This window comes from Corylus avellana, chromosome ca7, assembly GCF_901000735.1.
Source record: "Corylus avellana chromosome ca7, CavTom2PMs-1.0".
Taxonomy (NCBI): Eukaryota; Viridiplantae; Streptophyta; class Magnoliopsida; order Fagales; family Betulaceae; genus Corylus; species Corylus avellana.
The window spans coordinates 7420140-7445881 of NC_081547.1; the positions used below are offsets into that span (position 1 = coordinate 7420140).

The 25742-nt window shown below is 36.0% G+C and overlaps 3 protein-coding genes across 4 annotated transcripts; 2 read left to right on the forward strand and 1 right to left on the reverse strand.

The window, feature by feature from the left end:
* The first annotated feature begins 8614 nt into the window (after window positions 1–8614).
* LOC132187210 (protein NUCLEAR FUSION DEFECTIVE 4-like) lies at window positions 8615–14461 on the forward strand. 2 transcript variants are annotated; one of them, XM_059601446.1, is made up of 3 exons: window positions 8615–9134; window positions 12669–13579; window positions 13754–14461. In XM_059601446.1, exons 1-3 carry the CDS (start codon window positions 8826–8828, stop codon window positions 14226–14228), a joined length of 1695 nt encoding a protein of 564 aa, XP_059457429.1. In that variant the 5' UTR covers window positions 8615–8825; the 3' UTR covers window positions 14229–14461. The 2 variants fall into 2 exon arrangements, with proteins under 2 accessions (XP_059457429.1, XP_059457430.1); XM_059601447.1 differs by having other exon boundaries at window positions 12669–13575; window positions 13754–13889.
* A 1441-nt stretch (window positions 14462–15902) lies between these two features.
* Window positions 15903–17513, reverse strand: LOC132187464 (xylulose 5-phosphate/phosphate translocator, chloroplastic). Its single transcript, XM_059601782.1, has one exon. It carries the CDS (start codon window positions 17365–17367, stop codon window positions 16051–16053), a length of 1317 nt encoding a protein of 438 aa, XP_059457765.1. The 5' UTR covers window positions 17368–17513; the 3' UTR covers window positions 15903–16050.
* A 996-nt stretch (window positions 17514–18509) lies between these two features.
* On the forward strand, window positions 18510–24478 carry LOC132186642 (AUGMIN subunit 7). The gene is made up of 8 exons (XM_059600628.1): window positions 18510–18798; window positions 18936–19021; window positions 19334–19395; window positions 20987–21078; window positions 21258–21383; window positions 22370–22460; window positions 23758–23865; window positions 24278–24478. The coding sequence occupies exons 1-8, from the start codon at window positions 18665–18667 to the stop codon at window positions 24476–24478; spliced, it is 900 nt and encodes a 299-aa protein (XP_059456611.1). The 5' UTR covers window positions 18510–18664.
* The last annotated feature ends 1264 nt before the right edge of the window (window positions 24479–25742 follow it).

The following is a 25742-nucleotide window of genomic DNA, read 5'->3' on the forward strand; positions in this document are numbered from 1 at the left end:
TTAAGGGTTAAATACTTTTTTGTTCCATGTAATTTAATGACTCTATTTTTTGCCCCTTAAGCCCCGTTTGATTTGCGGAATAGACCATTGGAATGGACTAGCTAATCCTAAGTATAGTTATTTCTTTGTTTGGTAACACATTATTCCTAGGAATAGTTTATTCCATGGTACTACTAATCCTTAAGGAATGAAATACATTTTTCAAAAATACCCATATAATTTTTTTAAAAAAAAAAAAAAACTTCAAACAAAATAAAAAAATAAAAAATAAAAAGAAAAATAAAGTGGGTGGCTTGACCACCCATTGTGGTGGTCGCCCACCCACAGAAGAGGTCGGGGGTGGTCGCACCACCCCCATCGTAGCCACCCCAAATTTGCTTTGCAGCCACCCTGTAGGTTGTTGAGAGTGGCAACGGCCACCCCTGGCCACTTCTATGGGTCGTCGACCACCCATTTTATTTCAGGTTTTTATTTTTTATTTTAATATGAGTTTGAAAAAAATAATAATAATATGGAGTTTTCCATAATTTTGATTCAATTTCAATTTTTGCATATGTGTTGTTACCAAACTAAAGAATAGGAATAGCTATTCTATTCAATACTCTATAATTCTTAGTAATAGTTATTCATTTTCCAATAGACTAGACATTCATCTAACCAAACGAGGCATTAGGGTTTAGTTTTTATCACAGGAGGTACCTCGGGTATACATAAAGACGGAGATGGTATCCCCGTCTAACTTCCGTCCAAAATTTGAAGAAAATCTACGTCAACACCCCTAAAAAGTCAACACGTGTTCATATACCTAATTAAAATAATAATAATAATAAATATTAAATTTAATTAAATTTTTTTTAAAAAAAAAAAAAAAATTGTTTGGAAAAGGGTGGCCCAAAATGGGTGGCTACGGCCACCCACAGCCGTTGGGGTGGCAGACCACACCAGTTTTAAAATGGGAGTTAAGTAGAGCAACTCCCAAAGTGGGGTGGTAGTAAAATAGGGCCACCTTTCCAACAATTTTTTTTTTTTAAAAAAAAAAAATTAATTAAATTTAATTTTTAATGTTTTTAGTTTAAAATAAATAGTTTTTAATAATTAGATATATGGACATGTGACGAGTTTTTAGGAGCGTTGATGTGGATTTTCGTCAAATTTTGGACGGAAGTTAGACGGAAGTACCATCTCCGTCTTTACGTACACCCGAGGTACATCCTATGATAAAAACTAAACTCCAACGCATAAAAAATAAAGTTGTTAAACCATAGGAGAAAAATGTATTTAATCCTATTATTAATTGAAAAGTAAATATTAAAAAACTTAAATATAAAAAGTTAATTAGTAATTTTGCTCTCAACACGTAAGAATATTGATTTTCTAATAAAAATTATTTGGGAAAATTACAGTTTACCCCCCAAAGTTGTCAGTAATTTGCAATTCGACCTCCAAAGTTTTAATTTTTGTAATCCACCCCCTAAAGTTTTAATTTTTTTTTTCAATTCAGGCATTCTGTCAGTCAAAGCTGCTTTGACTGACGGAACAATGATCACGTGTGATGCACGTGATCACTTTAGGTGTTTTAGTATCGAAAATACCCCCATCAACATTACCACCCTCACGCACGCCCTAGCCAACTTAACTCATGCCTAACCCATCTGACCCACGCCCAACTCAACTCAACCCAACCCAACCAATGTTTAGGGTTTAGTTACTTTAAACAACAAATAAACAAGTCAAAGCAGAAGCATGAGTTGAAAAAGCTGTTGATTCATGATAGAAAGGGATACGACAGAGGAGAACCCACCTCCTCAACAACCACTCGACAGCCTGCGCAACAATAACTCGAGAACTACCCAAACTTTGAACTTTTGCGCATTTGTGTACGACGAGGTAAGTTTTTGCCCTTTTTGATTCGTATATTCGCACGAAACTGTGTAGTATAAAACTAGGGTTTTTGGTAATTTGGGGTTTTCGTGAGGGGGGTTTTTCTTTGGTTATCCCTTCATCTGTGATGTTGACTTATTGTTAACAAAAGTTGTTTTATATTGTATTTGGATTTATTGTGAAGAGAGAGAGAGAGAAAAACGATGGAGTATACTTTAAGTTTTGGAGCTTCATCTTCACTGTAGAGGCTTTGCTACTGTGAGCGGCCGATGGTTGTAAAAACAACTCAAACAAAACCCAATTTCGGGAGGAGGTTCGTAGGTTGCGAAAATTACAAGGCAAGTTCTATGTTTATGATGAGTGTTGCGAAAATTTGGGCAAGTTCTTCAAACAAGTAATTTCTTGTTTAAGGTTCTAATTTTCGTTGTGGGTTCTTTAGGGTTTAGGATGAGTATTGATAATTTCTTGTTTATGGTTTTAATTTTCATTGTTGGTTATGTGTTTAGGATGAGTATTGATAATTAGGGTTTAGGGTTCAAAAGGATTGTGGTTGTGGGTTCGTTGTTTAGGATGTGCTATAATATTGTTAGGGAAATTTGAAGGGAAGCATGCTTTGAATCTACACACATGAGTGGTTTCAACATGTTATATTTCTCGCGCATGACTTTTATTGTCAATATATAAAAGCATCTAGAAGGTTTATGCATTTTAAAATTTTATGTGTAATGATTTAGGCGTGATGCTTGTGTAATGGTTTTTTACCATTTAGCTATTGAATTTTATGTATAACTGTTTTTCAACTACACTATCGAATTTTATCATATTCGATGGTGTAGTTGAAAAAAAAAATGATTGTGAAAAAAATTCACCATTTAGCTATTTTAAATGTAAAATTTGTTGTACATGAATTCTGACCATTATGTTATATAAATAAGATAGTAATTAAAGTTCCAACTATTATGTTCTCACTACTTTAATTTTGAGTGAAAGCCCTAATTAAAAGGGAATGTCATTAATTGCTTTTGTCATTAGAAACTAATTTTTTATGTGTTTAGATTGGTGATTACTATTTGTTTACTATTTTACAGATTAACCGAGATTGTGGTTACTTTGAATGGATTGATCTTGAGCTATATGTGTTTTGGCGAAAGCACCAAAAATTGTTGTCAGAAGCAAAACGGTGTGAAGACATTGTTGAAGTTGAAGTTAGTAAGGTGAAGGTAGAAATGGAGAGAAAAAATATGGATAAAGAAATTGCCCGGTATCAGAAGGAAGTAGAGATTAGGGAGATCAAACTCCATGCAGTTAAGAAAAATTACCAAACAATTCTTGCGTGTTCCTGGGTAATTTGTTTAAGTGCCATTTTCGTTTTGTTGTTTGGATACACTCCAAGTGGTCCGTATGAATGCAAGCTTGGCCGTATGAAGTTGAACTGAGGTGTATGTAATTTTGAGATCACATTGTGGTTTTTTATGTTTATGTGTCATTTTGGGAGCACAATGTGTTACTTTGTTTAGGGTTTAGGGAGCACAATGTCGTATGTTGTAGAGCTGTGTAATTCTAGAAGCTTATATGAAATGTAAAGTAGTCTTTAATGAAGTTATTAGTTGCTATATGAATGTAATTTCTTGTTTTATGTAAACATGAATTGAGTGTATGCCATGCCTTTGACCATAAAGTCACTTGGTATATTGAGTTGGATTTTTTACCTTTAAAAAAAAATTATTATTACAGCTGATGCACCTTATTACGAAACTCTCATGTGCACTTATAATTTAAATAGGTGATATAATGACGATTTATCAGAGAATTATAATGCTCGTGCCTGATAATTCCAATACCGACTTGCAAATTATCAAAAAGGAAAACCTATACCCTAAAAAAGAAATCAAGGTATATAAAAATCTATACCATTCTGTAACGATTTTATGAAAGACATATATGAAATACAATCTAAGAAGCTTCACATCGTAAACAAAAAAGAAAAAAAAAGCTGCAGCAGGTAACTAAGCCTTAACACATTCACAAATTCCATACAAAATATGTCTATATTTCCTACCTACTTCCAACCAGGTAAAAAGTTATCTATACACATTACCAACTCCCAACCATATATATTGTTATCCATACATATTACAAATGAAAATCACATATATTGTTATCCGTACACATTACCAACTTCCAGAGACACTGACAATTTAACAAAAAATGTAACATAGCAAAACAACAAAAAAACACATAAGGTTAGTTGTCTATGACTTTAGGTCTTCCATCCTGGATTCAGCCGTTTTCTCTTGGCTTCCATAATTTCAATACCATTTTCTATTGTTGTTACAATGCGTTTTCCTTTCAACTTTGCAATAGTATCAGACTTTGCTGCAGCACGAGTACCTGCAGCTGTAGCACTAGTAGGTGCAGCTATACCACTTCTGCCTGCACCACTAATGCCTACACCACTTTTGCCTCCACCACCTCTCACTGCGAAACTTCTGCCTCCATCACCTCGAACTGCAAATCCCCCCCCCCCCCAGTTTTAGCCCCTCTAGGTCCACCACACATAGTTTTCCGTCCAGTTCCACCACCTCTAGTTTTAGGTCATATACGTGAAGGTTGAATTGTAGCTGGGACCTCTTTAGTGAGGTCAATATGTACAGGAGCCCTTGTAGGTGTAATACGAAAAATACCTCTAACCCTATCAGATGTACGAGTCCTTGATGCAGGACCTCCTATGACCATTACAGGAATTTCTATATCTTCTGTACCTTCCATCCTGCCCCATGCAAGAGGTAAGATAATTCCTACCACAGGTTCAAAGGGGGCGAGATCGGTATATTGGTCTTCAACAGGTGAAGGTCTTACTCCTCTATCAAGTCCAAATCCAGGGGGAGGTGTGTGCTCTCTTTCATCAACAAGACTGGGAATTACAAATCCACGTGAAGCATGTGTAGGCTGAACTTTCCCCTTACCCTTTACAAAAACAACAAATGAAACAAAATAAAATAAAATAAATAAGTAGTAGATGCTAGCAAAGATGTTATCTGTCATCTTAGGGTTTAGGTGAATAAATGTACAAAGTAAAGAGGGCTAGCATATAGTTAAGTACTTTGAGTATGGTGCATGGTTGTGGACCAGCGGTTGACCCAGATGCTCTATTCTTGTTGTTCAAGTCCTCCTTATTCTTAACAAGACCAAAAAATAAAATAAAAAATAAAAAATAAAAAAAATAAATCAATTATAAAGTAATAAAAATAGCAAATGCATGGGTATGAGAAAACCTAAAACTAAAACAACATCCTTGCTAAGTACCTTTACTGCAGTTGATGACTGGCTGGGACCACCACTGCCACTACTTTTCACCGTCTTAACTTTCTGCTAACATCAAATGTACCAATTGTCAGTCTAAAAATTTACCTACAAACCCTAAAAAAGTGGTAGTACAAGCGCCCAAAAATGTCTACCTTGCACACAACTCGTGCCTTGCTTTTACCCGTAGTTTGAGTATTGGACCCAACACTTTATGATTGCATAAAAAATGGCACAAAATATTAGCATATTCATACAAAGTTTAAAACAAGCCAGTTAAAACCAAGGTTATCTATTAAGGACGATTTAATAAGGTTTAGTAACACTTACACTTGTTGTAGGGAGTATTAAGCTAACTTACTAAACATTGATTTAGTGGACAACTCTTCTTATTGTGACCAAAACCAGTACACTTCCTACATCTCATCGTTGCTTCATATATCCTCATTCGGATTGGATTTTTGGGGACCCTACTCTCACTAGAACCCATCTTTCTTAACCTCTTTGGTCTCCCAAGGGCCAATCTAAATCTAGGTGGTTCCAAATGATCATGTCTGGTCTTTATCCATTGCTCCTCACTAGGCATTGGGTAAATTATTGGTGCATATGTCTTCTTGTACATCTTGGTTGTGTAGCATTCATCAACATAGTCCTCAAGATTCCCACAATCATAGAGTACAACAGCAAATGCATGGGGACAGGGGATTCTGGTGATTTCCCATTGCCTGCAACCACATTGTCTTCTACATGGGTCCACTACATACTGTTTGTTGTTGGGAGCAGTAACCTCAAACATTCCATCACCAACATAGATTGCAATGTAGTTCATTGTGTCTAACCCAATTGCCTCAAACTTTTGTACAATTCTAGGGCACAACCTACCAGTCAACTTCTCAATCCCTTCTCTCTTAGCCTGATATCTCCTCAACAAATTTTCCTTATCATTTCCAACAATGTCAAAATAGGCTTGTCACGAGCCTTGAGGATGTATGAGTTGAAACACTCATATATATTGTTCACCAGCAACTCACATCTTGGAAATTCATTAAACCAAGCCCGAGACCACCCACTGGGGTCAATCTTATTCAAGTACTCGTATGCATCCTTGTTAAGTTTCTTCAATTCTTCCATATAAGTTGTAAACTCATGTTGAGTGTATGCGGTTGAGCCCACACCTTATCTTTCAATTCCAATCCTTTATGCCCCTCTAAGTCTCTAAAGTTGGCATACAGATGCCTAACACAAATTCTATGATCTGCCATTAGAAGCACAACCTCTAAAGCTGGATGAGACCCTACAGAACAAATTCATAATGCATGAAAAAAATGACCAAAATTATAAAATTATTGAACGAATTTATTTAAGTATGATATAAAATTATTGACCAAAAATTAAATATAACATAACTTACCTTTTGTTTATCTGAAATGAATGTTGGTCTCTAGCCCCGTTCATGTACTCCAAGATTAGACACAAGGGTTTCCAAAAACCATGTCCAAAAGTCTTTGGTCTCAACTTCGATAACAGCAAATGCAATTGGATACATATTGTTATTCCCATCCCTTCTAACTGCAGCTAACAGTTGTCCCTTGAATGACCCTTTCAAGAAGCATCCATCCACCCCTATAACAGGCATATAACCATTCAGAAACCCCTTCTTTATTGCAGCAAGAGAAAAATACAGTCTTCCAAATTTTGGAAACACATTTGAGTTTGGTCTGTCAACCTTCATCATCACATAGCTTCCCTTATTAGTTTGTCTCAATGTCTCGCAATAATCCCACAAATGACTATATTGGTCTTCAAGATTCCTATATATTTTTTGGCATGCCTTGACCCTAGCCCTGTACATCATACTTGGAGTTACATCCACTTTTCTTTCACTTCGTGTTGTATGACATTCAAGGGCATATTGGGTTGACGAAACTTCTCAATCAACTTGTTGGATATCCAAGTTGAGTTCACGATGGAGTTCTTGTATTGCCTACCACACACATGTTTAGACTGCATAGATCTTATCTGAAATGTTTGTTCATCAGAAACCTGCCTTGCATTTACTTGGTACTGACACTTGTCATCCTTACACACAACGATAGACTTTCTTCTTTCATTATTTTTTAACCTAATTTCCTTGCCCCTTAAAAGATTGTACTCTTTAACAGCTTCTCTAAATGTTTGTATGTCTGGGAAAGTCATGTTAGGATGCAGCACTAGGTTAACTAGGTCCATTCGGTGAAATTTGGGAGTTTTTGCAGATGGAACTTCAGCTTCCTCATCACTATTCAGTAGTGACTCCAGCATGTCACTTCTAGCAATTTCGAGTTTGTTCATCATAAGTGTCCACCACCAGCTTTCTCTACCAAGTCAGTCATATCTAGCGACCTTTAATATTGTCTATAAGAGCATTCCCAATGGAAGAGCCAAATGTTACTTTTATCTAGAATAGCTCTTCAAATGTTCAAAAAACCTCCCACATTGGATGAGCCAAAAATATATGTAAAATAGATATTTGATTAGAAGAGTTAAAAAAAAAGTTAAATGTAGCAGCACTTTTTAAGGGAGCCATTTTATTTTTTAGTGTTTCTCTCTCCTGCTTTATCTTTTTTCCAAATCTTTTCCCACCTTTTTTTAGAAATATAGCTAATCGGATGTGGAGACACTTAAAAATAGCTTAGCTAAATTAGATAAAAGTGAGTTTTAAAGAACTATTTTACATAAAAATATGGCTCTTCCATTGGAAATGCTCTAAGTAAACTAGGCTGGATTCCTATTGAATTGTATAGATCCATAAGGACTGATTTTTTCAGATAGATTAAAAAAAACGAGCCATACTAATTATTTTGCAACTTGCATAATTTATAGCTTGAATAGTTGACTACAAATAAATAAAAAAGAAAAAGAAAAAGAAAAAGAAGATAACTTAACCTTTAAACCCACCCAAACCCCCCCCTCCTCTGACGTACGTGGCCAAATTGCGTCCGAGTGTCAAGACTCAAGAAGCAGAAAGGAGAGTGTGAAGGGAAGATGGGCAAACCTAAATTTCTTATCTTAAAAAAGTCAAAAAGTAGTTGACTTTTTGTACGTTTGAAATGCGGCTTCCAGTGGTTAATACCAAGAAAGTTTGTTACCCTAAACTATTAAAAATAATAATAAAAATAAAAACTACCAAAGAAAGTTAGTTATTTCCGCTCCTTCCAGTCCTTCCCTCCATGGCAAAGCAACAAAACTTGGACAAAAGAAATGCAGGAGCAGAGTCCCATGGCCCCCCCCCCCCCCCCCCCCATGCTCAGGGAATGAAAATGACCCTTTTGGTCTCACAAATTAACTCCTAGTATTTTTTTTCCTTTTGGGTCCTGACAGCTTTAATATAATATATAGCCTCATTGAATTCATGAAGCGAATGACATGATGTACGAAATTGGAAACAAGATTGAAAAATACAAACCAGAGTGTGTTATTTTCTCATCAACCAATCAAACGATCCTGTGAGAAATCAAACAATCAAATTTCCCATTTTCAGGGTGACCCACTTTTAATTACCACAATATCTACCTATATATATAAATCTCCCAGATTAAACCCTCTATATATCTTACAGAAGAATTGAAGGAAAGAATTAAGATTGTTGAAGGTTTAAGGCAATGGTAGGGCAGTCAAGAAAGTGGATGGTGCTGGTGGCCACAACATGGATACAGGCATTTACAGGGACAAACTTCGACTTCTCGTCCTACTCTTCGGATCTAAAGTCGGTGCTTGGGATATCGCAGGTTCAGTTGAACTACCTGTCGGTGGCTTCCGACATGGGGAAGGCATTCGGGTGGTGTTCCGGGGTGTCTCTTATGTACCTCCCTTTGTGGGTTGTCATGTTCATGGCTGCCTTCTTGGGCTTATCTGGTTATGGCTTCCAGTTTCTTGTCATCCAGAGAATCATCTCTTTGCCTTATTTCCTGGTTAGTACCTTTATTTTATTTATTTTTAATCATTTTTTATCATTTTTCTTTTTGATAATCGGGATATTTGGGTTTCGTCCCAAATATAATATCATTTCCAATTCTCATTTCTTTTTTACTTTAATCGGCTCTTTTTCCTATTAAATAAAAAAAAAATTATGAGATGTTTTATTTTGAAAGTAATGCTACGTACACACTATCAGTTTCTTTGGAAAATAAGTGAATCTCTCACTTCCACATAATCAAGAACACTATCGACCGCACATTTGGTTAATGGTTGGAGAAATTAAACAAATTAATAGATGTCTCCCAATCGGAGGTGATGTGCGAACAATTTTCAAGCTAATTCAATCCAAAACAGTTGGTTGATGATGATTGAAACAAAAAGACGTCTCCATTGGAGGTGATGTGAACAAATTTTCAAAGCTAATTCAAGCTTTGGCCCACTAATGAGTTTTTCAGTCGTCTAGATTGGCTTATGTTTTGGTCTAGCTAGAGAAAAGAACCAAAAAGAGATTGGCCCATGTTGTTCTCACTATTATTTTATTTTATTTGAGCATTTTTGGGTACCTTATTAACATCGAATGAGTTGCATGAATATGATTACATAAATCACTAATCTGAATTTCAAAGCTGAATTTTCTTTATATTAATGTAGTTTAGAGTTGCTTTTATTAGATTTGAGGATTGAGGAAAGTCAATTGGCTAGCAGTGAAAAAAAAGTGACTTCTATCGTTATTCTTAATCTTAACTCCTATATTCTTTTGTTGAAGCATAGGACTACCGTTCCTCATAGATTATCTATTAGTATAAATAAATATAGTCTTTGTTTGCCTTCTAAACAACTAAGACCATCCCCTTAGTCGTATCTTTCCAAACCGTTATATTTTTCATGTTATTTTTTTGAAAAAAAAAAAAAAAAAAAATGAAGGAGAAAATTTTAGGATGAAAATGTGGTTACTGTAAGTGGTTATTGGCTAAAACCGCTAACCGCCTCCGCTACCTGTCTAGGTAGTTAACCGGCGGTTAGTGGTTAGAAACTATAATAACTGCTAACTTTTTTTTTTTTTTTTAAAAATAAAATAAAAAATAAATTAAGAAACAATGTCGTTTTTAACCGTCTTCAAAAGTGGTTAGCGCCCCTATAAAATTCTTAAAGATAAAAAAGAAAGAGAGAGAAAGAAACTAATAAAAATTTATAGATGAGTAGACAATGTCAACTTCAAAGTAGAGTGACACCCATCTATAAATTTTTTGATAAATGCTTAATTTTTAAGCTTTTGTCATTTTTAAAGCAAAAAATTAAGTCAAAAAAATTAAAATTGAAATTTTTTACCAAACATGTTAGCTTTTGTTTGATACGATTTTTTAAATGATGAATGTTAGACTTACAAACAAATTTTACAGAAATTTTTTTTACAAACTGATGTGGAGGAACATGATTGAATATAAAATAAGTTCAAATTTTGAAAAACCTAATCATGTTGTGCCACATCAATTTGTAAAAATTTTTCTATAAAATTTGTTTGTAAGCCTAACACTCATCTTTTTAAATACTAAAAATATTTTTTAAACTTTTTTAACGCAATTCCAAATAAACCCTAATCTTAAAGTTCAAAGGTTGACTCTAGAGCAACTTAAACTTTTCTTTTAAGATAATTAATAATTTAATAAACATTCTTCTCGATTAGACAGCTGTGGCTCCATATTAACAAACATTCTTCTCGATTAGACAGCTGTGGCTCCATATTAACAAACATTCATCGGTAATTGATAATTTGGTAGAGATTATTATAATTAAATAATCTGGGACAGTGAGATTATTATTATTATTTTTTGTTTTTTTTATCAGTTTAATTCACTGGAAGGATGGTTAACTTTCCTCTAACTAACTTTCCTCTAACTTTATCCCTTCAACTACCTTTCTTCGAGTAACAACATGTGGTTCACTTGTAAAGTAGCCAGTCCTATCATTCTAAGCCTGTAAACATGAATACAAAAATCATAATTATGTTGTCTCACAGCCACTTAAATATATGCGTCCTTTTGTTATGGACAGTCCAAAAATCTTTCATCATTCTATCCTGGCTCTCACACACATAAATACAAACATATGCATGTGCATTCGGGGATACCTGCTACCAAATTTTTTAAATATTTGGATACGTTATATTGAGAGTTTTTGAATTTTGAAATGTAATTGCAAAAGTGACGAAAGTTTAGAAAGTTTAAATGTGAAATTTCTCCTGAAATTAATACTAATAACCCCACTAATTAGTAGAACAAGGACCAATTTGTGCTTCGCCTCTTCTTTACACCGACATCTTCAAGAAGAGTAATGGTAAATACTACACTCTCATCCTATTAGACTAATGAAGCAGTTGTTAAAGTAATGTTTAAGTGATTAAATTTAGAGGTAACTTTACTTAGTCTCCTAAAAGGTCACGCCTTTTGCAAACACATTTTCAATGTTTAAAAACTCTCAATTTGGTGTATCGATATTTTGATTTTTTTCAATTACTCTCATTCCGTTAGAGATTGGGGTTAAATCAGACCGTAAAAATAGTAAAAAGACCTTTATACCCCTGAAATTTTTTAAAATTTAAAATTTATTCTTATTTGAAAATAAAAAATTATTATTATATTAAAAAAAAATTGTGACCCATCGTGGGTCACCGGTGACCCACGATGGGTCACTTTGTGGGTCACTGTGTGACCCCCGGTGGGTCCCACACAGGGGTCACCTTGGCAACCCACGGTGCGTCACCTTGGTGACCCCCGGTGACCAATCGTGGACACACTTTGGGTCACTTGTAACCCAAAGTGGGTCACAAGGGTCACCTCCGGTGGGTTTGTGACCCACGATGGTCTTCTTTTCTTTTTATTATTTTTATTTATTTTAATATAATAATAAAAAATTATTTTTTAATAGAAAATGGGGGCATTTTAAGAATTTTATCCATTCCATTAGGATTTAAGAGGAAATCCAACCGGAGGAGTGTAATTGAAAAAAAAATTAAAAGATTGATACACTAAAGTGAGAGTTTTTAAATATTTGAGGGGTGTTTGTAAAGTGCGTGACATTTCAGGGGTTAAGTGAAGTTATCTTTTTTTATCAACTTAAACTTTTGGGACAATTAGTGATTTAGGGACTTAAAAGTGCGTTTAATGTTGCGTTTGAGGGGCTTAAAAGTGCGTTTAACACTTAAAAAGTTTGTTTAAAGAAAAAAGTATATATTTGGTAAAAAGAATTGAAAGCCCTTTTAAGGGTCCAAAAAATTCAAAAATAATCAAAACGCACTTTTGACAAGCTTTTGCTAAAAAATGCCTTTGACTTAAAAATTTTATTTTTTAAACATAATCCCAAACATCTCTTAACATCAAACTACTCCCTCGAGAATAGTAAAACAAAAGCATGAATTGGAACAAATACATACTAATTAATTTTGTTTTTGAAGGTTAAAATATGGCACTTTTGCTCTGCAGGCATTGCTTCTTCAATCTCTTATATGTAAGAATGTTAAATGTTGGCAGGTGTTTCTTCTATGCTTGTTGGCTGGGGTTAGCATCTGCTGGTTCAACACAGTATGCTACGTTTTGTGCATCAGAAATTTCAGTGTAAACAGGGCACTCGCATTGTCCCTCACCATCAGCTTCAACGGTGTAAGTGCAGCCTTATACACCCTTATTGCCAATGCAATAAACCCCAGTGATGACACCCTCTACCTCTTCCTAAATGCACTGGTTCCTCTCTTCACATCAGGCGTCGCACTCATCCCGATCCTCCGCCAGCCGCCCGATCTCCAGCCGCTCCCCGACCACGACGCCAACCGCCGCGATCCTGTCAGTTTCGTTTGCCTCTACATCCTAGCCATCATCACAGGCCTATATCTCCTCCTCCTAAACTCACTATCTTCTGACGCATCAAGAGCTCGCCTTCTCTTTGGCGGGGCTACTGCTCTTTTGGTCCTCCCCTTGTGCCTCCCTGGCATCGTCTATGCTCGCAAATGGGCATACCGCACTTTCTACGCAAACTTTCGTTTTGATAACTCGAGCTTCAATCTAATTGACCCTGATGATCTTGATGAGCTTCATAAAGAGCTGCTTGGTGGGAATGATCAGAGCAATGGCATGATGAACACATCGTTTAGCGTGAGTAACATGATACACAAGGAAGGGTGGTTTGGTAAGGTGATGGAGAAAGATCGGTTGACTGTACTTGGAGAAGAGCATCCAGCTAGGCTGCTGGTGCGGCGGTGGGATTTCTGGCTATATTTTTTTGCTTATTTCTGCGGGGGAACAATAGGGTTGGTGTATAGCAACAATCTGGGGCAGATTACACAATCACTTGGATACAATTCAACGACTAGTTCTCTTGTCACGCTCTATTCCTCTTGCTCCTTCTTTGGTCGTTTGCTCTCTGCTGCACCAGATTTCCTTCGTGAGTATGTACTTAATTACCTCAAAAATTAACACTTCTTGTGCTCTTCTTTATCATTGGAGAATTCACTAAAAATGACGTCGCTAATGACCAAATTTCTTGAAACTAACCTCATTTCTTAATCAAGCACATGATTTAAGAAGAGAGGAAACTGACATCAGAATTTTTACAAATGCAGAAAGGTGTATTTCGCGAGGACTGGGTGGCTTGCAGTGGCATTAGTGCCAACACCTATTGCCTTCTTTTTACTTGTGGCTTCAGGAAGTGAGACAATGCTACGTGCAAGTACATGTTTGATCGGGATGAGCTCTGGGTTTGTGTTTTCGGCGGCCGTGTCAGTCACGTCAGAACTGTTCGGTCCCAATAGCGCTGGGCTCAACCACAACATCCTTATCACCAACATCCCCATCGGCTCGCTCCTCTACGGCCTTCTTGCAGCCCTGGTTTACGATTCCAATGCGGGGAGCTCAGACCAGTTAGGCTTGTTGGGGGAAGCGACGGTGTGCATGGGAAGGGAATGCTATTTGCAGACATTTATATGGTGGGGGTGCATTTCCTTGATTGGTCTAGTTTCAAGTTTCTTGCTTTTCATGAGGACCAGACAAGCTTACAGCCACTTCGAAAGAAACAGGAATAGAACATACTGCTTTTAGCGATGAAACTCATTCCTTTATCTGTTTTTTGTTTTTAGGGTGATGAGTTTTGCACTAAGATTTGAGATGAATTAGAGTTTTGAGTGAAATTTAAAGAAATGACAAAAATTGTTAATAGAATCAAATAGAAACTGTAGCTGGAGATTCGTGTGATTGTACAGAATAAAGAAGCCGGAAGACATAGCTGTCTCAGACATTGTCACTGATATTTGATTTCTACAGGTGATGTTTCATATTTTTTGGCCAACTCACACACTGACACACATGCCAACTTGCACAGATGTTTAACACGGTTCTTATGCCATTGCAACCGGTGCTTTCCTCAAAATCATTTTCTGCTGCGTGTTTTTAGCATAATGTTTGTTTTGTATGCTAACAATGTTTGCAAGCAAAAATGTCAGCCCACTCAGTGATCTCATCAAGTATTCAGTAAGGCAAGAAGTTTAAATACATGCTCAAAATGCCCAGATCGCATCAGAAGTACCTGTGTAGATGTGGAGTTTGACGAAAGCAATGGACAACCAAAATTTGGGTAACCTATGAGCTCTTTCATTTCTTATATCCCTGCAATATTAAAACTAAAGGTGCAAGTTTCTCTACTGAGTCAAATAATGTCATTTACCAAGACACCAACCTGCTCACACCAATCTTGCCCTGCCAGCTTTTCCGTCACACCCGAAACCTAAAATGGGCATTTGCACATTCCAAAAATCATTTCTAAGAAACCTTTATAAGTTTTTTTATACACAATTGGAATTTCCCAATTGACCACAAACAACAACTAGAGGGAGTGAAAACCAGTTACTGAAAGTATAAGTAAACCAGAATACCAGTACATAATCTGTATCATCATTTAAAGGCAAACTTGCAAGTTGCTATGGAAATGAATCTGCAACAGGATGCCTACTACGACAAAGAATCTATAACCTCTACTACTTTCAAATGTAATCTCAATGGAAAAGAATTCTAATTACAAAGTAGGACTGGTAATTTGATTAACAATTATACACTATAGTCAATTAATGCTATACCCTCCTAAGAACAAAAGTGAATAAATTTATGCAACAATATCCAAATGAACCTAATCAATTATTATAGATCGGGGAGCAGTGTTTATACATCAGGAAAGCATAGGTTTGCTTACTCGGCATTGAGAATATAAGGAGTCAGATTTGCAATGACAAAATACAAATCAAAAAGGTCCAACATAATCCTGCATAAAAGTAACAAAAGGATTTTTGCAGATCCTCCAGCCCTAACAATAACAACGTTTCAAAAAGTCAAAAGCAATGTCATACACAGTAGAAGAGTATGTTTGCTTACCAAGATGTCAAATTAAACCGGAAATATGTGGAGAGTCCTTGACGCTGCAAGTCGAAGCAGAACTTCAAGGCACTAAAATCTGATGTAGGATCCCAAATCATTAAGAAACATGAAGGCGTATCTTATATTATAGTATTGTCCATGAAAACATGAGGCCAAACTCTCACTCTATTTTGCAGTCAACTTAAAGGAACTAAAATGTGATATAGGTTATCAAATCATTATTAGCAAACAGTTAAGGAGCACGATGGCCTTTCTTATAATTGTGTTCATGAAAACATGATGCCTTATCTCTCCTCTCAATTAATCGTGTGCTGCTTATTGATTCCAAGATCACCTCAAGTAGCAAACACGTAATGATGGAAACATAAACAAAAAAAAAAGGTATTATTAAAATCTCATAGCTCTAGAACAAAGGAAACAAGAAAAGAAGCACCAATCTTGACAAGAAAAAAAGAATTGAAAACTGTAAGTAGACCATCTGAATTCCTTTCAAGTTTCAATCCTTCTTTTCAGCCACTTTTTTCTTTGAAGCTGATGTGGCCTGCGAATATAAGAATGTTCCGAATATCGCAATGGCAGATCCAAGTGCATTCAGAGGCCTAACCGGATTCCTGAACACCAAAACAGTAGAAACTATCACCACCACCCGCTTCATTGTGTTTCCAACTGAGAACGTCAAAGGGCTAATCTTATCGAGTGCTTGGTAAGACGATTGGTTATAGAGATGGTAAAACACCCCAGATAGCAACACCCATATATACAAGGTAGATGGTTTCCCCACAGCTTGAATAGCAGTGTGGTACCCTTGAATCCAGTGAGACCCTTCAACAAAGATCGCCACGGGAAAAAGATACAGCAATGAAAGTATACTGATACAACCATACAAATTCAACCCATTAACCTCTTTGAAGTTTTGCAAACTGCGTTTCGAAAAAATGTTCCTAAATACAAACCCAACATTGCTAATCAAGGCACCCCACAAGCCTTGGAAATTAAAAGACACTTCGGTAACGGCAGCCAATGAGCAACCAAGAATGATAGGGAGGATTGAGAGCCAGACCTGTAATGGGTAGGTATCGCCGAGGAATGACGAGAATACGACCGAGAAGGCAGGCTCCGAGGATTTGATGACATGGGTGAAAGAAACAGCCACCTTAGAGAATGAAACACAGGCTGAGATGTGGCCTATTGTGTGGAACAATGCAGGTCCAAGTAGTGCAACGATGAATGGCTTCGAAATCTTCGGGCATGGTTGGAGCTTCAAAGACCAGAGCATTAACATCCATACAGACCCGACAAACAGCTGAAAAGAGGCAAGGAGCCATGGGAATGGGAAGAGGTTAAGTACTTTCTTATTGTAGATGTTGAAGACAATGTTCTGGAAGTACCATAGACCAAACACAAGTGCAAGCGGGAGGGTCTTGGTATTGCTCTTGGGGTCAGATACAGTGCTTTCACCATCAGGATTGGCTTCTGATGTTGCTCTGGGGATTTGGGATCTGGGTTTTGAAGAAAACCCAGATGGGCATGCATTGATTCTGCTCAAATGGCCAATCTTGGAGCCTGAATCTCGGATCTGAGAAGGAAGGCCAAGTGGGTAGCCATGACTTTTGCTTAAGCTGGAGACTTTGGTTCCCAATTGTGTGACCAGAGAGACGCGTTTGCTGGGGAGTGCCGAGTGGTGTAGGCTTCTTTGGAGTTGAGTTCTGTTGAGAAGATTCGGATTGAGAAGTGAAGAGGCATTTATGGGGCATTGATGTTTGGATTTGGAGACAGTGACAGAGGATAAATCAGTGAGATTCAAAGTAAGCATTTTTTTTTAGACACAGAGAAAGAGAGACAGGGAGTGTGGGAGATTCTGCAAGCACAAGCAAGTATTTCTTCGAAGATTGAGGACGAGAGTTTTGAGTGGTTAAGAACTTAAGCAGGCTTTAAAAATGCCTTTTCGGTTAAGGTACCGTTTCCTTCTCACCTTGAATGAATTTTCTCCCTCCCTTTTCGGGTTTTTTTTTTTTTTTATTTTTTATTTTGCCCTTATTTCATATAATTTTTTAAAAATAAAGTATTGAATTTGTAGGACCTACATTTTCAGTGTCTTATATGTTTAGACTTCCCTCTTGTCTCAATATTTCAATGTACTCGAAGCCTAAAACCAGGTGTTACTAGTTTAAATCTCTTTATTTTTTTTTTCTTATTCAGATAAATAAAATAAAAGAAAAATAGTAAGAGTACTAAATCTTTTACTAAGAGAGACTTACTAAATTGATGTGTAATTCATTTATTGAAAAAAAACAAAACAATTAGGGAAAAATCCACTTCACCCCTTAAAGTTTAAGGTGTTTTTCAATTTGAACCTCAAAGTTTACAAATTGGCAATGAACCCCCCTAATGTTTCAAAAATTTTCAATTTAAATCTTCCGTTACTAATTTTCGTCAAATTGGACGAAAATTTATGAAATTATATAATTACCTTCAGGCTTTTTTTAAAAAAATTTCGTCCAATTTAACGAAAATTAGTAAAGGAAGGTTTAAATTGAAAATTTTTGAAACATTGGAGGGTACATTACCAATTTTTAAACTTTGGGGTTCAAATTGAAAAACTCTTAAAACTTCATGGAGTCAAAATAAATTTTCCCCAAACAATTAATTTTAAAAAATATAACGAATACTAATGAATGAGTTATACATCAGTTTAATAAGTCTATAAGGCTATGTTAGTAAAAGATTATCCCTATAATTTCTAAAAATTAAAAAAAAAAATTATCAAATGGTAAACCATAAGGATCAATTTACTTTTTTTTTTTTTTTTTCTAAAAACTTTATAAATTGTCATTTTAATATGTGATGTTTTGTTTGCGCTTTGTGAGACATATTATACCATGTCAAGTTGGTACGAGTCGTACGACCTATAAATCAGTTGGATCGGAACGACCTGCGTAGCGGTTGGCTTGAACAAATTTGTTGAAGCGAATAGAATCCTGTAACTCTGCGTAAACAACATTCCTGACTCAAACGACGTGGTTCGAATTTCAATATTCCAGTCCACTGAGCTGTGAGCACACCCTAGATTCCACTTTACTCCTCCGGAAGGCATCGGGAGCGAAGAGGAAATGGCAACGAGGCAAATGGAAGAAATACAGAAGAAACTTGCGACGCTGAATTACCCGAGAGCCAATGCTCCTGCGCAGTCTCTCCTCTTCGCTGGCATGGAGCGCTACGCCCTTCTCGAGTGGCTCTTCTTCCGGTCCTCACAATTGCCCTTTTTCTTTTAGATCTATCTTTTCCCCATTGTTTTACTTCTTTCCTCCAAATCATCCAATTCGAAATGATCCCGATCCTTGGATTTTTTAAGAGAGTTCGATTTAAATTGGTATGTTGTAGACTATTGGGTGATAAATCACCATTCTCGCAACAAAGTCAGCAAGGGGATACCATTGTTCGCGACGAAGAGACTTCTCGCATCCAATGTATGCCTTCTCATTCATTATCGTTACGTTGATTTACATACTTTGGCAGACTGGTTTGAACCAAAATTTTTGTAATTGGTAATTTTTCCAAGCAGCCTTGCATCGAGATGCTGCCATCTTAGCTAAAGTTCTCTATATTCTGAAAGCAGCTGGTGTTTCTCTGACTGTTTACTACCTGGTCAAATTTCATATCATTCTACATAATTTGTGACATTTGTACTGACTTTGCGCCCCTTTAATCGTTTGGCTAGGACTATTTGAGCATATCTTATTTATTGCTACCATTGCTAATGCAACTTCCTTTTTTTGCAGATTTGGCGGAGATTGCAAAGTTTCTGGGATTTACAACTACTATAGATACAGAAGCCATCCAAGTTAGTTTGTTCAGTTCCTTCTACACTTATCAATATTTTGGTTAATATGGCTACGCTAATTCTGTAGGCTTATCTATTTACTCCATACGCATTTTATCTGTGGAAATGAGTCTTGTCTTATTTTTGTTAAGCTGTATATACTGAATGCATTTTTGTTGTTGTTGGTATTATTACTATTTGTATCCAAAGGAATGGTTATTGTCGATTTTACTCTTGCAATTACAATATTCATCTCTATATCCGTTGCTTTTCTAAGTAGCTTTATAAGAGTATGTTGGCCTTTTAATTTAGCTACTATTACCGCTATAATTCATGAATTGGCCCAATTATGATGGTTTGTCGGTCTTATATGGACATTGTCTTAACAAGGGATTGCAATAGGTAGAAATTATGGCAGATTTAATTTAATTTAATTTAATTATTTTTTTTTCTGCTTCTGGTGATGTGCTCCTTGAAGAATTATGTTATTTGAAACATTTTGTTTCTACAAAACCTTTTCAGTGTTATTATTTATCTGATAAATAAGGAAGTTTGGATATTTGACCAGACTACTCTTAGGTTTTTCAAAAATTGAATGTGGCAATGTGGATTTAAAATGGCTCAAGATTGTACAAGGCTAGCCCAATTATACCAAAGGAAGATAGATAACCAAATTTGACTTACATTTGAGGGAAACCAAATTGAAATCAATATTATGCTTGGTGTTGATTTCAATTTTTGGAACAGCTACTTATCCAAAAAAAAAATATATATATTATGCTTCGTGTTCCCTAAATAGTTCACAAACTTCTGTATTTCTTTTTGAAAAATGCTAGGGGTAGTAAAAGATGTAACCTTTTATCGCCAAGCCTTCATAGAAAGAATAAGGGTGGAACATGTATATCTTGGCATAACCGTGGAGAATTAAGTTTGTAATAGAAGTTAGAATAGATTATGTTAGAGGAAAAAGGATAGATAAAAGATGGTTCGAAAGAGTTGTTGGACATGGCACATTTTGCATCTATCCAAGCCTTCATGTTGTGCAAGTTGGACGTTGAAAAGGCTAATGACCATGTCAGTCAGGATTTTTCTCGTGTTTGTTGAGAAGATGTGGTTTTGGAGAAAGATGATGCAAATGGATAGCATCTTGTATCTCCTTGGTGCGCTTTTCTGTATTGGTGAATGGCACTCCTGTGAGTTTCTTTGGTAGTTCCCCTGGCCTGAGATAGGAAGACCCATTGTTTTCCATTTTTGTTTTTTGTTTATTGTTGTTATGGAGGCGTTAAGTAAAATGATTTATGCGTAGTAAATGTGGGTCTTTATTCAGGATTCATGGTGGGGCCTAGGAGTGGTGGTATTGTTAATATTTTTCAGATCTTTTTTTTTTTTTTTTTGCTTCTAGCTAAATGTTTCTCTTTTATGCGTCATGTGTATTTGGGTTGCGCCTTTGCGTTTTTCAACGAATTTATGATTACTCTTAAAAAAAGAAACCAAAATGTGTGGATCATATGTTAATGGAACATCATGCACTCGGCATTATATTAGAATGCAGCAAGCCTCACGATCATGTGAATTTTCTCAACTTTTCTAATGCAATGTCCTACTGTTTCAGGTACGAGGAAGCTATGAAGATCGCACTGAAATGCTTCGTCTTATAGTTGATCTTGTAGAGGCAAGCATCTATGCTGATAGTCCAGAATGGAGGTAGTAGGATTCCAAGTTCTATATTTAGTTGACAACTTAGTTTTCATGTTTGATGAAGAGCAATCACATGTTTATTGATTTATTAATCCCACCCTTGAATAATAAATGCATACTATTTGTTTTATGATTTCTCAAGGTTTTTTGAAACTGAAAATTTGGTTTTTGCATGTTTCCTGCAGCATCGATGAGCAGGTGAACAAGGATATACAACTTATAGATTCTATTGCAGAAAAACAAGCTCAAATATTCTTCGAGGAGTGCAAGTTGTTCCCTGCAGATGTTCAAATTCAATCAATATATCCACTGTAAGGATATTCTTTTCCCATTTGTGTTTCTATTTTTTCCCTAAAGAGTACTTATTGAAGTATATAACAACATCATAAGTGAACTTTAAGATTTTCTTTCCCTTTTTTAGATAAACAAGAAATCCTGAGATTCTCTCAGTTTTGGAACTGTCCTTTTGGTTACTTATATACTGCTCCTGTACACATAATCAGTAGTATCTGTTATAAAGAAATATAATCAAATGATTTTGGAACAAATTGGAGTGATTGTTATCTATCATCAGAACTTAGGGAAGTAATGAACTGTTTCAAGCTTTAGATGGCATGTCTCTCGGCATATATAAAAGATTTGATCATGAATTCTATTCGTAAATATGTTAACGATGGTTACATTCATTTCTACAGATGTACCATTTGAAACTTGGAACATTGTAGAAATGGAATGGGCAAACACGAAAATGTTGATAGTATACTAGGGTTCTCCTGGGTTCATTTAGGAAATAGGTATACCAGGGTTCTTCTGGTTCATTTTGGAAATAACAAGTTTAATTAAAAGAGTGTAGATTTTTGTTTGGTGGGGTGGGGAAGAGAGATTTTTTTGAGAATTACCAACACTACTACGTATTATTGTTGCTGCTGCTACTGCTCTAGCTACTCCAACTGCAACCAGTATTTCCTTTTCTTTTATTTTTTTAACAAGTATTTATTATAAGTACCAAAATGTTTGTTGTTCCTGTTTTATACAATCTGTTATCTTTATTATGTTGACAACAAGAATCCAGCTCCACCATTTGATGCTTTTAGCTGCTCCACCAAATGAATGATACTAGTAAAAAATGACAATTTCAGTTCTTTATTTATTTAATTGAAGTGAAATTTGTTTTACACTGCATAGATAACTTAATTTGCAGTCAATTCTTTGTTTTTTGGAAAAATTTTGGTGGCTTATTTCAATCTGTTCCTTTTTGTAGTAACATTCTGTTCCTTTAATGGAAGATTGTTTGCAGGCCAGATGTTTCTGAGTTGGAGTCGAAGCTTTCAGAACAATCAAAGATACTATTGAATCTTCAACTAAAGGTTGACGATTTGGCATCAAAGGTTATCCCTGCTCCTTGCCCCTGACTTTCACAATTACTTTTTGAGTTTCTTGTAACATGTTTCTACTACTAAATGGCTTTATCAGCTTCACCCAGCTAAATATTTGATATCATCATTTCTGTGTTAACCGTATAGGAGTGGTGGTTATACAACACGGTATCGAGTCTCTGTTTTTTAGGTCTTTGATTCAAGTCCTAGTGTAACCTTTTCTGGTTATTGGCCCACTTCTTGATGGCTTCTTTTAGTACTGAAGGTTCTCTAACATTTCATCCATCTTCTTATATCACGGTTACACAAAATAATGGCTAGTCAATTTTTTGTTCCTCAATAAATTTTCATCACAATCAAGAACCTATTAAGTCAGCTCATTTGTAGGTGTCAGTAATAACTGAGTTTAGTTTGTCAACTTCTTCTCCTACCTGTTACTGGCATGGGCATCCATTAGTTTTTAAGAGGTAAGGCTATATTGCAGATCTTACATTTCTCAGATTCCTATTTTGGCAAAGAACATCTATGAAAATTTTCCATCATTTTCTTGTGTTAGATGAAAGTAGATGCAATTTATTCCTTCCATATTTTCTTTTTGTCCTAGGCACAAAATTAGTCATAAAAAATGTAAAGTAGTAGAGAATTCCCCTTCAAAGTAGCATATAAACTTCTTGAGCTCACTGTGATGCAATTGAAGTAGTTGTTTCGAGGTTGCTGTCTCAGGATAACAGGAGCATCTCTGTCTCATTTTCGTATTTTTTTTGGCTTTTTGCCATATCAGAACTTGGTTTGTGTTTTGGGTATATTTTCCTTTCAGGCATTTCTCTTGTATGTTTTTCATGTACCAGAATTGTGCTCCTTTTTTTGTGCTTATAGTAACTTTTAAAAGAAAAAAACTTTGAGTACTATTATCTGTAGTTATGAAATTTATGCTCAAAGTCTCGAGATTATTTTGTAATGACAAAACAATTGTGTGTCCCTGGGCCTTTGCACAAGTCGGAGATGGATAAGGGTTTGGTTGCAGATCTTACTTGAAGGAAATAAAAAATAAATAAATAAACATGTCTTTTTTCCCCCTTTGTCCCTATAAAGAATTATTTTCACATTTGTTTTCAACTTCTTATCTTTCTGATTTGATCTAATCCACTGTTTCTGCGGGAAGTACTTCCCAATTTTTGAATTAATTAATTAATTTTTTTTTTTTTTTTTTTTCCCTATGTACACCAGTAATTTGTCCGTTATAGTAATGCATTTTTTTATTTGCTTCCTTCTGTATGACTCTGATCATTATTTGCCTTTATGCATATAGCATGCTTACAACCCAAATGAGGAGTATGCAGAGGTGGAATCCCAATTGAGGGCACATTTGGAATCTTTTCTAGAAACTGCAAGATCATTCAATATGATTTACACCAAGGTCTGGCCGGCCTGCTCTTCCTTTGCTTTTAGAATATTGTTTGTTATCTCATTTTTCCTTTAACTTGTGCCAACTAATTGAAGAATCATGCTGCTATATAATTGCTGAATGTTTTTTATGCTTTCACCTGATGAATTGTAATGCTTTTTCATAAATTTCACGTTCACATATACGGTTTGATTGGCCTAAAAGGAGTTTTACCATTTGTTGCATCCTCATCCTTAGTTGAAAAGTTCTAAGATAGAATCTGTTGAACTTTTTGCAACCGCTGTGAAATTTTTTGATATTCATTTTTTTATGCCCAGGAATCTTTCCGTAGAACTTTCTTGCGATGCTTGTAGCTCTACACTCACATACTGTTCCACAGTTTATGATCAATATCATTTTTTCAGTTCTTTTCTTTTCTTTGTAGGAAATTCGTCCTTGGACGCATATGATGGAGGTACCACAGCTCCATGGGTTTGGCCCTGCTGCCAATCGCTTATTGGAGGCATACAAGATGCTTTTGAAGGTATTTTTCTTTGTAGTTTATTGGCATGTTGTATCGTTGGTTTTATGCTTTTCCTTTTATATGGCTGTGATTGTGAACATCTCTCTATTAGGTTTCTTTTAGGCTCCGTTTACTTCGACGTAAAATGGTTTTCATTGGAAAATACTTTCAGGGAAGTTATTTTCCCTGAAAATGTTTTCTGTCGAAAATATTGTACAGCGTTTACCGCGCACGGAAAATCAATTTTTTATTTTATTTTATTTTATTATATATATATATATAAAATCATATTAAACTCTAAATTAAAAAATGTTTTGACCGAGTATTAGAGGTGTTCGAACCGAGTCCTGCAAGGACCCCATTGCGACTCACCCGGGACCTGCCCGAACCCCTCCTAGACCCTATCAGGACCCTGTTGGGATCAGCCTGAGACCCTGGCAGGACCCGCCCAAGGCTCAATAGAGACATTTTCGTAATTTAGTGTTTAATATGATTTTGTGTACACACCAAATACCGGAAAATGTTTTCTGCTGAAAATGTTTTCCGACGACCGGGACCCGCTTGATTTTCCGTACATGCCAAATACTGAAAAATGTTTTTTAAGAAATCATTTTCAAGGAAAATGTTTTCCGCCGAAAATATTTTCAGACGAGTCGTAGGCGGCTCCTGGGCGAGTTCCGGTCAAGTCTCGGAGGGGTCCCGGGTAGGTCCCGGTCCCAGCGGGGTAACGAGACTTGGCGGGTCCCTGTCAAGTTCCGTGCGGGTCATGGGCAGGTCTGGGCGGGTCCCGTTCAGGTCCGGTCGGGTCCTGGGCAAGTCCTGACGGGATCCCTAGCGGGTCTTGGGCGAGTCCCTGTCAAGTCTCGGGCAGGTCTCAAGCAAGTCCTGACGAGATCCTGGGCCTTTCTTGGCAGGGTCCGTCGATTTGAGAATGAGATGCTCAAAGCCGGAAGGTTTTCAAAATTGTAAACCATTTTTCGAAAATTAAAGAAGAATTTTCGGTCAAAGGAAAAATATTTTCTGTTGATCACTATTTTACGTCACAATAAAATGCGAAAATCATTTTCTGAAAACCATTTTACGTCAAAGTAAATAAAGCCTTAGTTTTAATATTAGACTGACACATAAGCTGAGTTAAGATACTGATAGCATATAAGATGCTGTATATTGAATGAATATTTGTACTATTTCAAAATTTACAAGGGCATCTGATTGAGAAAAGGCGATAATTCTGTTTTTTCTTTTTTCCATTTTTCATGTAGTCATGGATACAAATGCAAATTTTTGTCACAAAATTACATCTTAGATCCAAACTCTGAGATGTAGGTCTAATTACAACACATTACATAGATATGCAGTCTTGTGCTTTAATGTCATGGACTGTTTT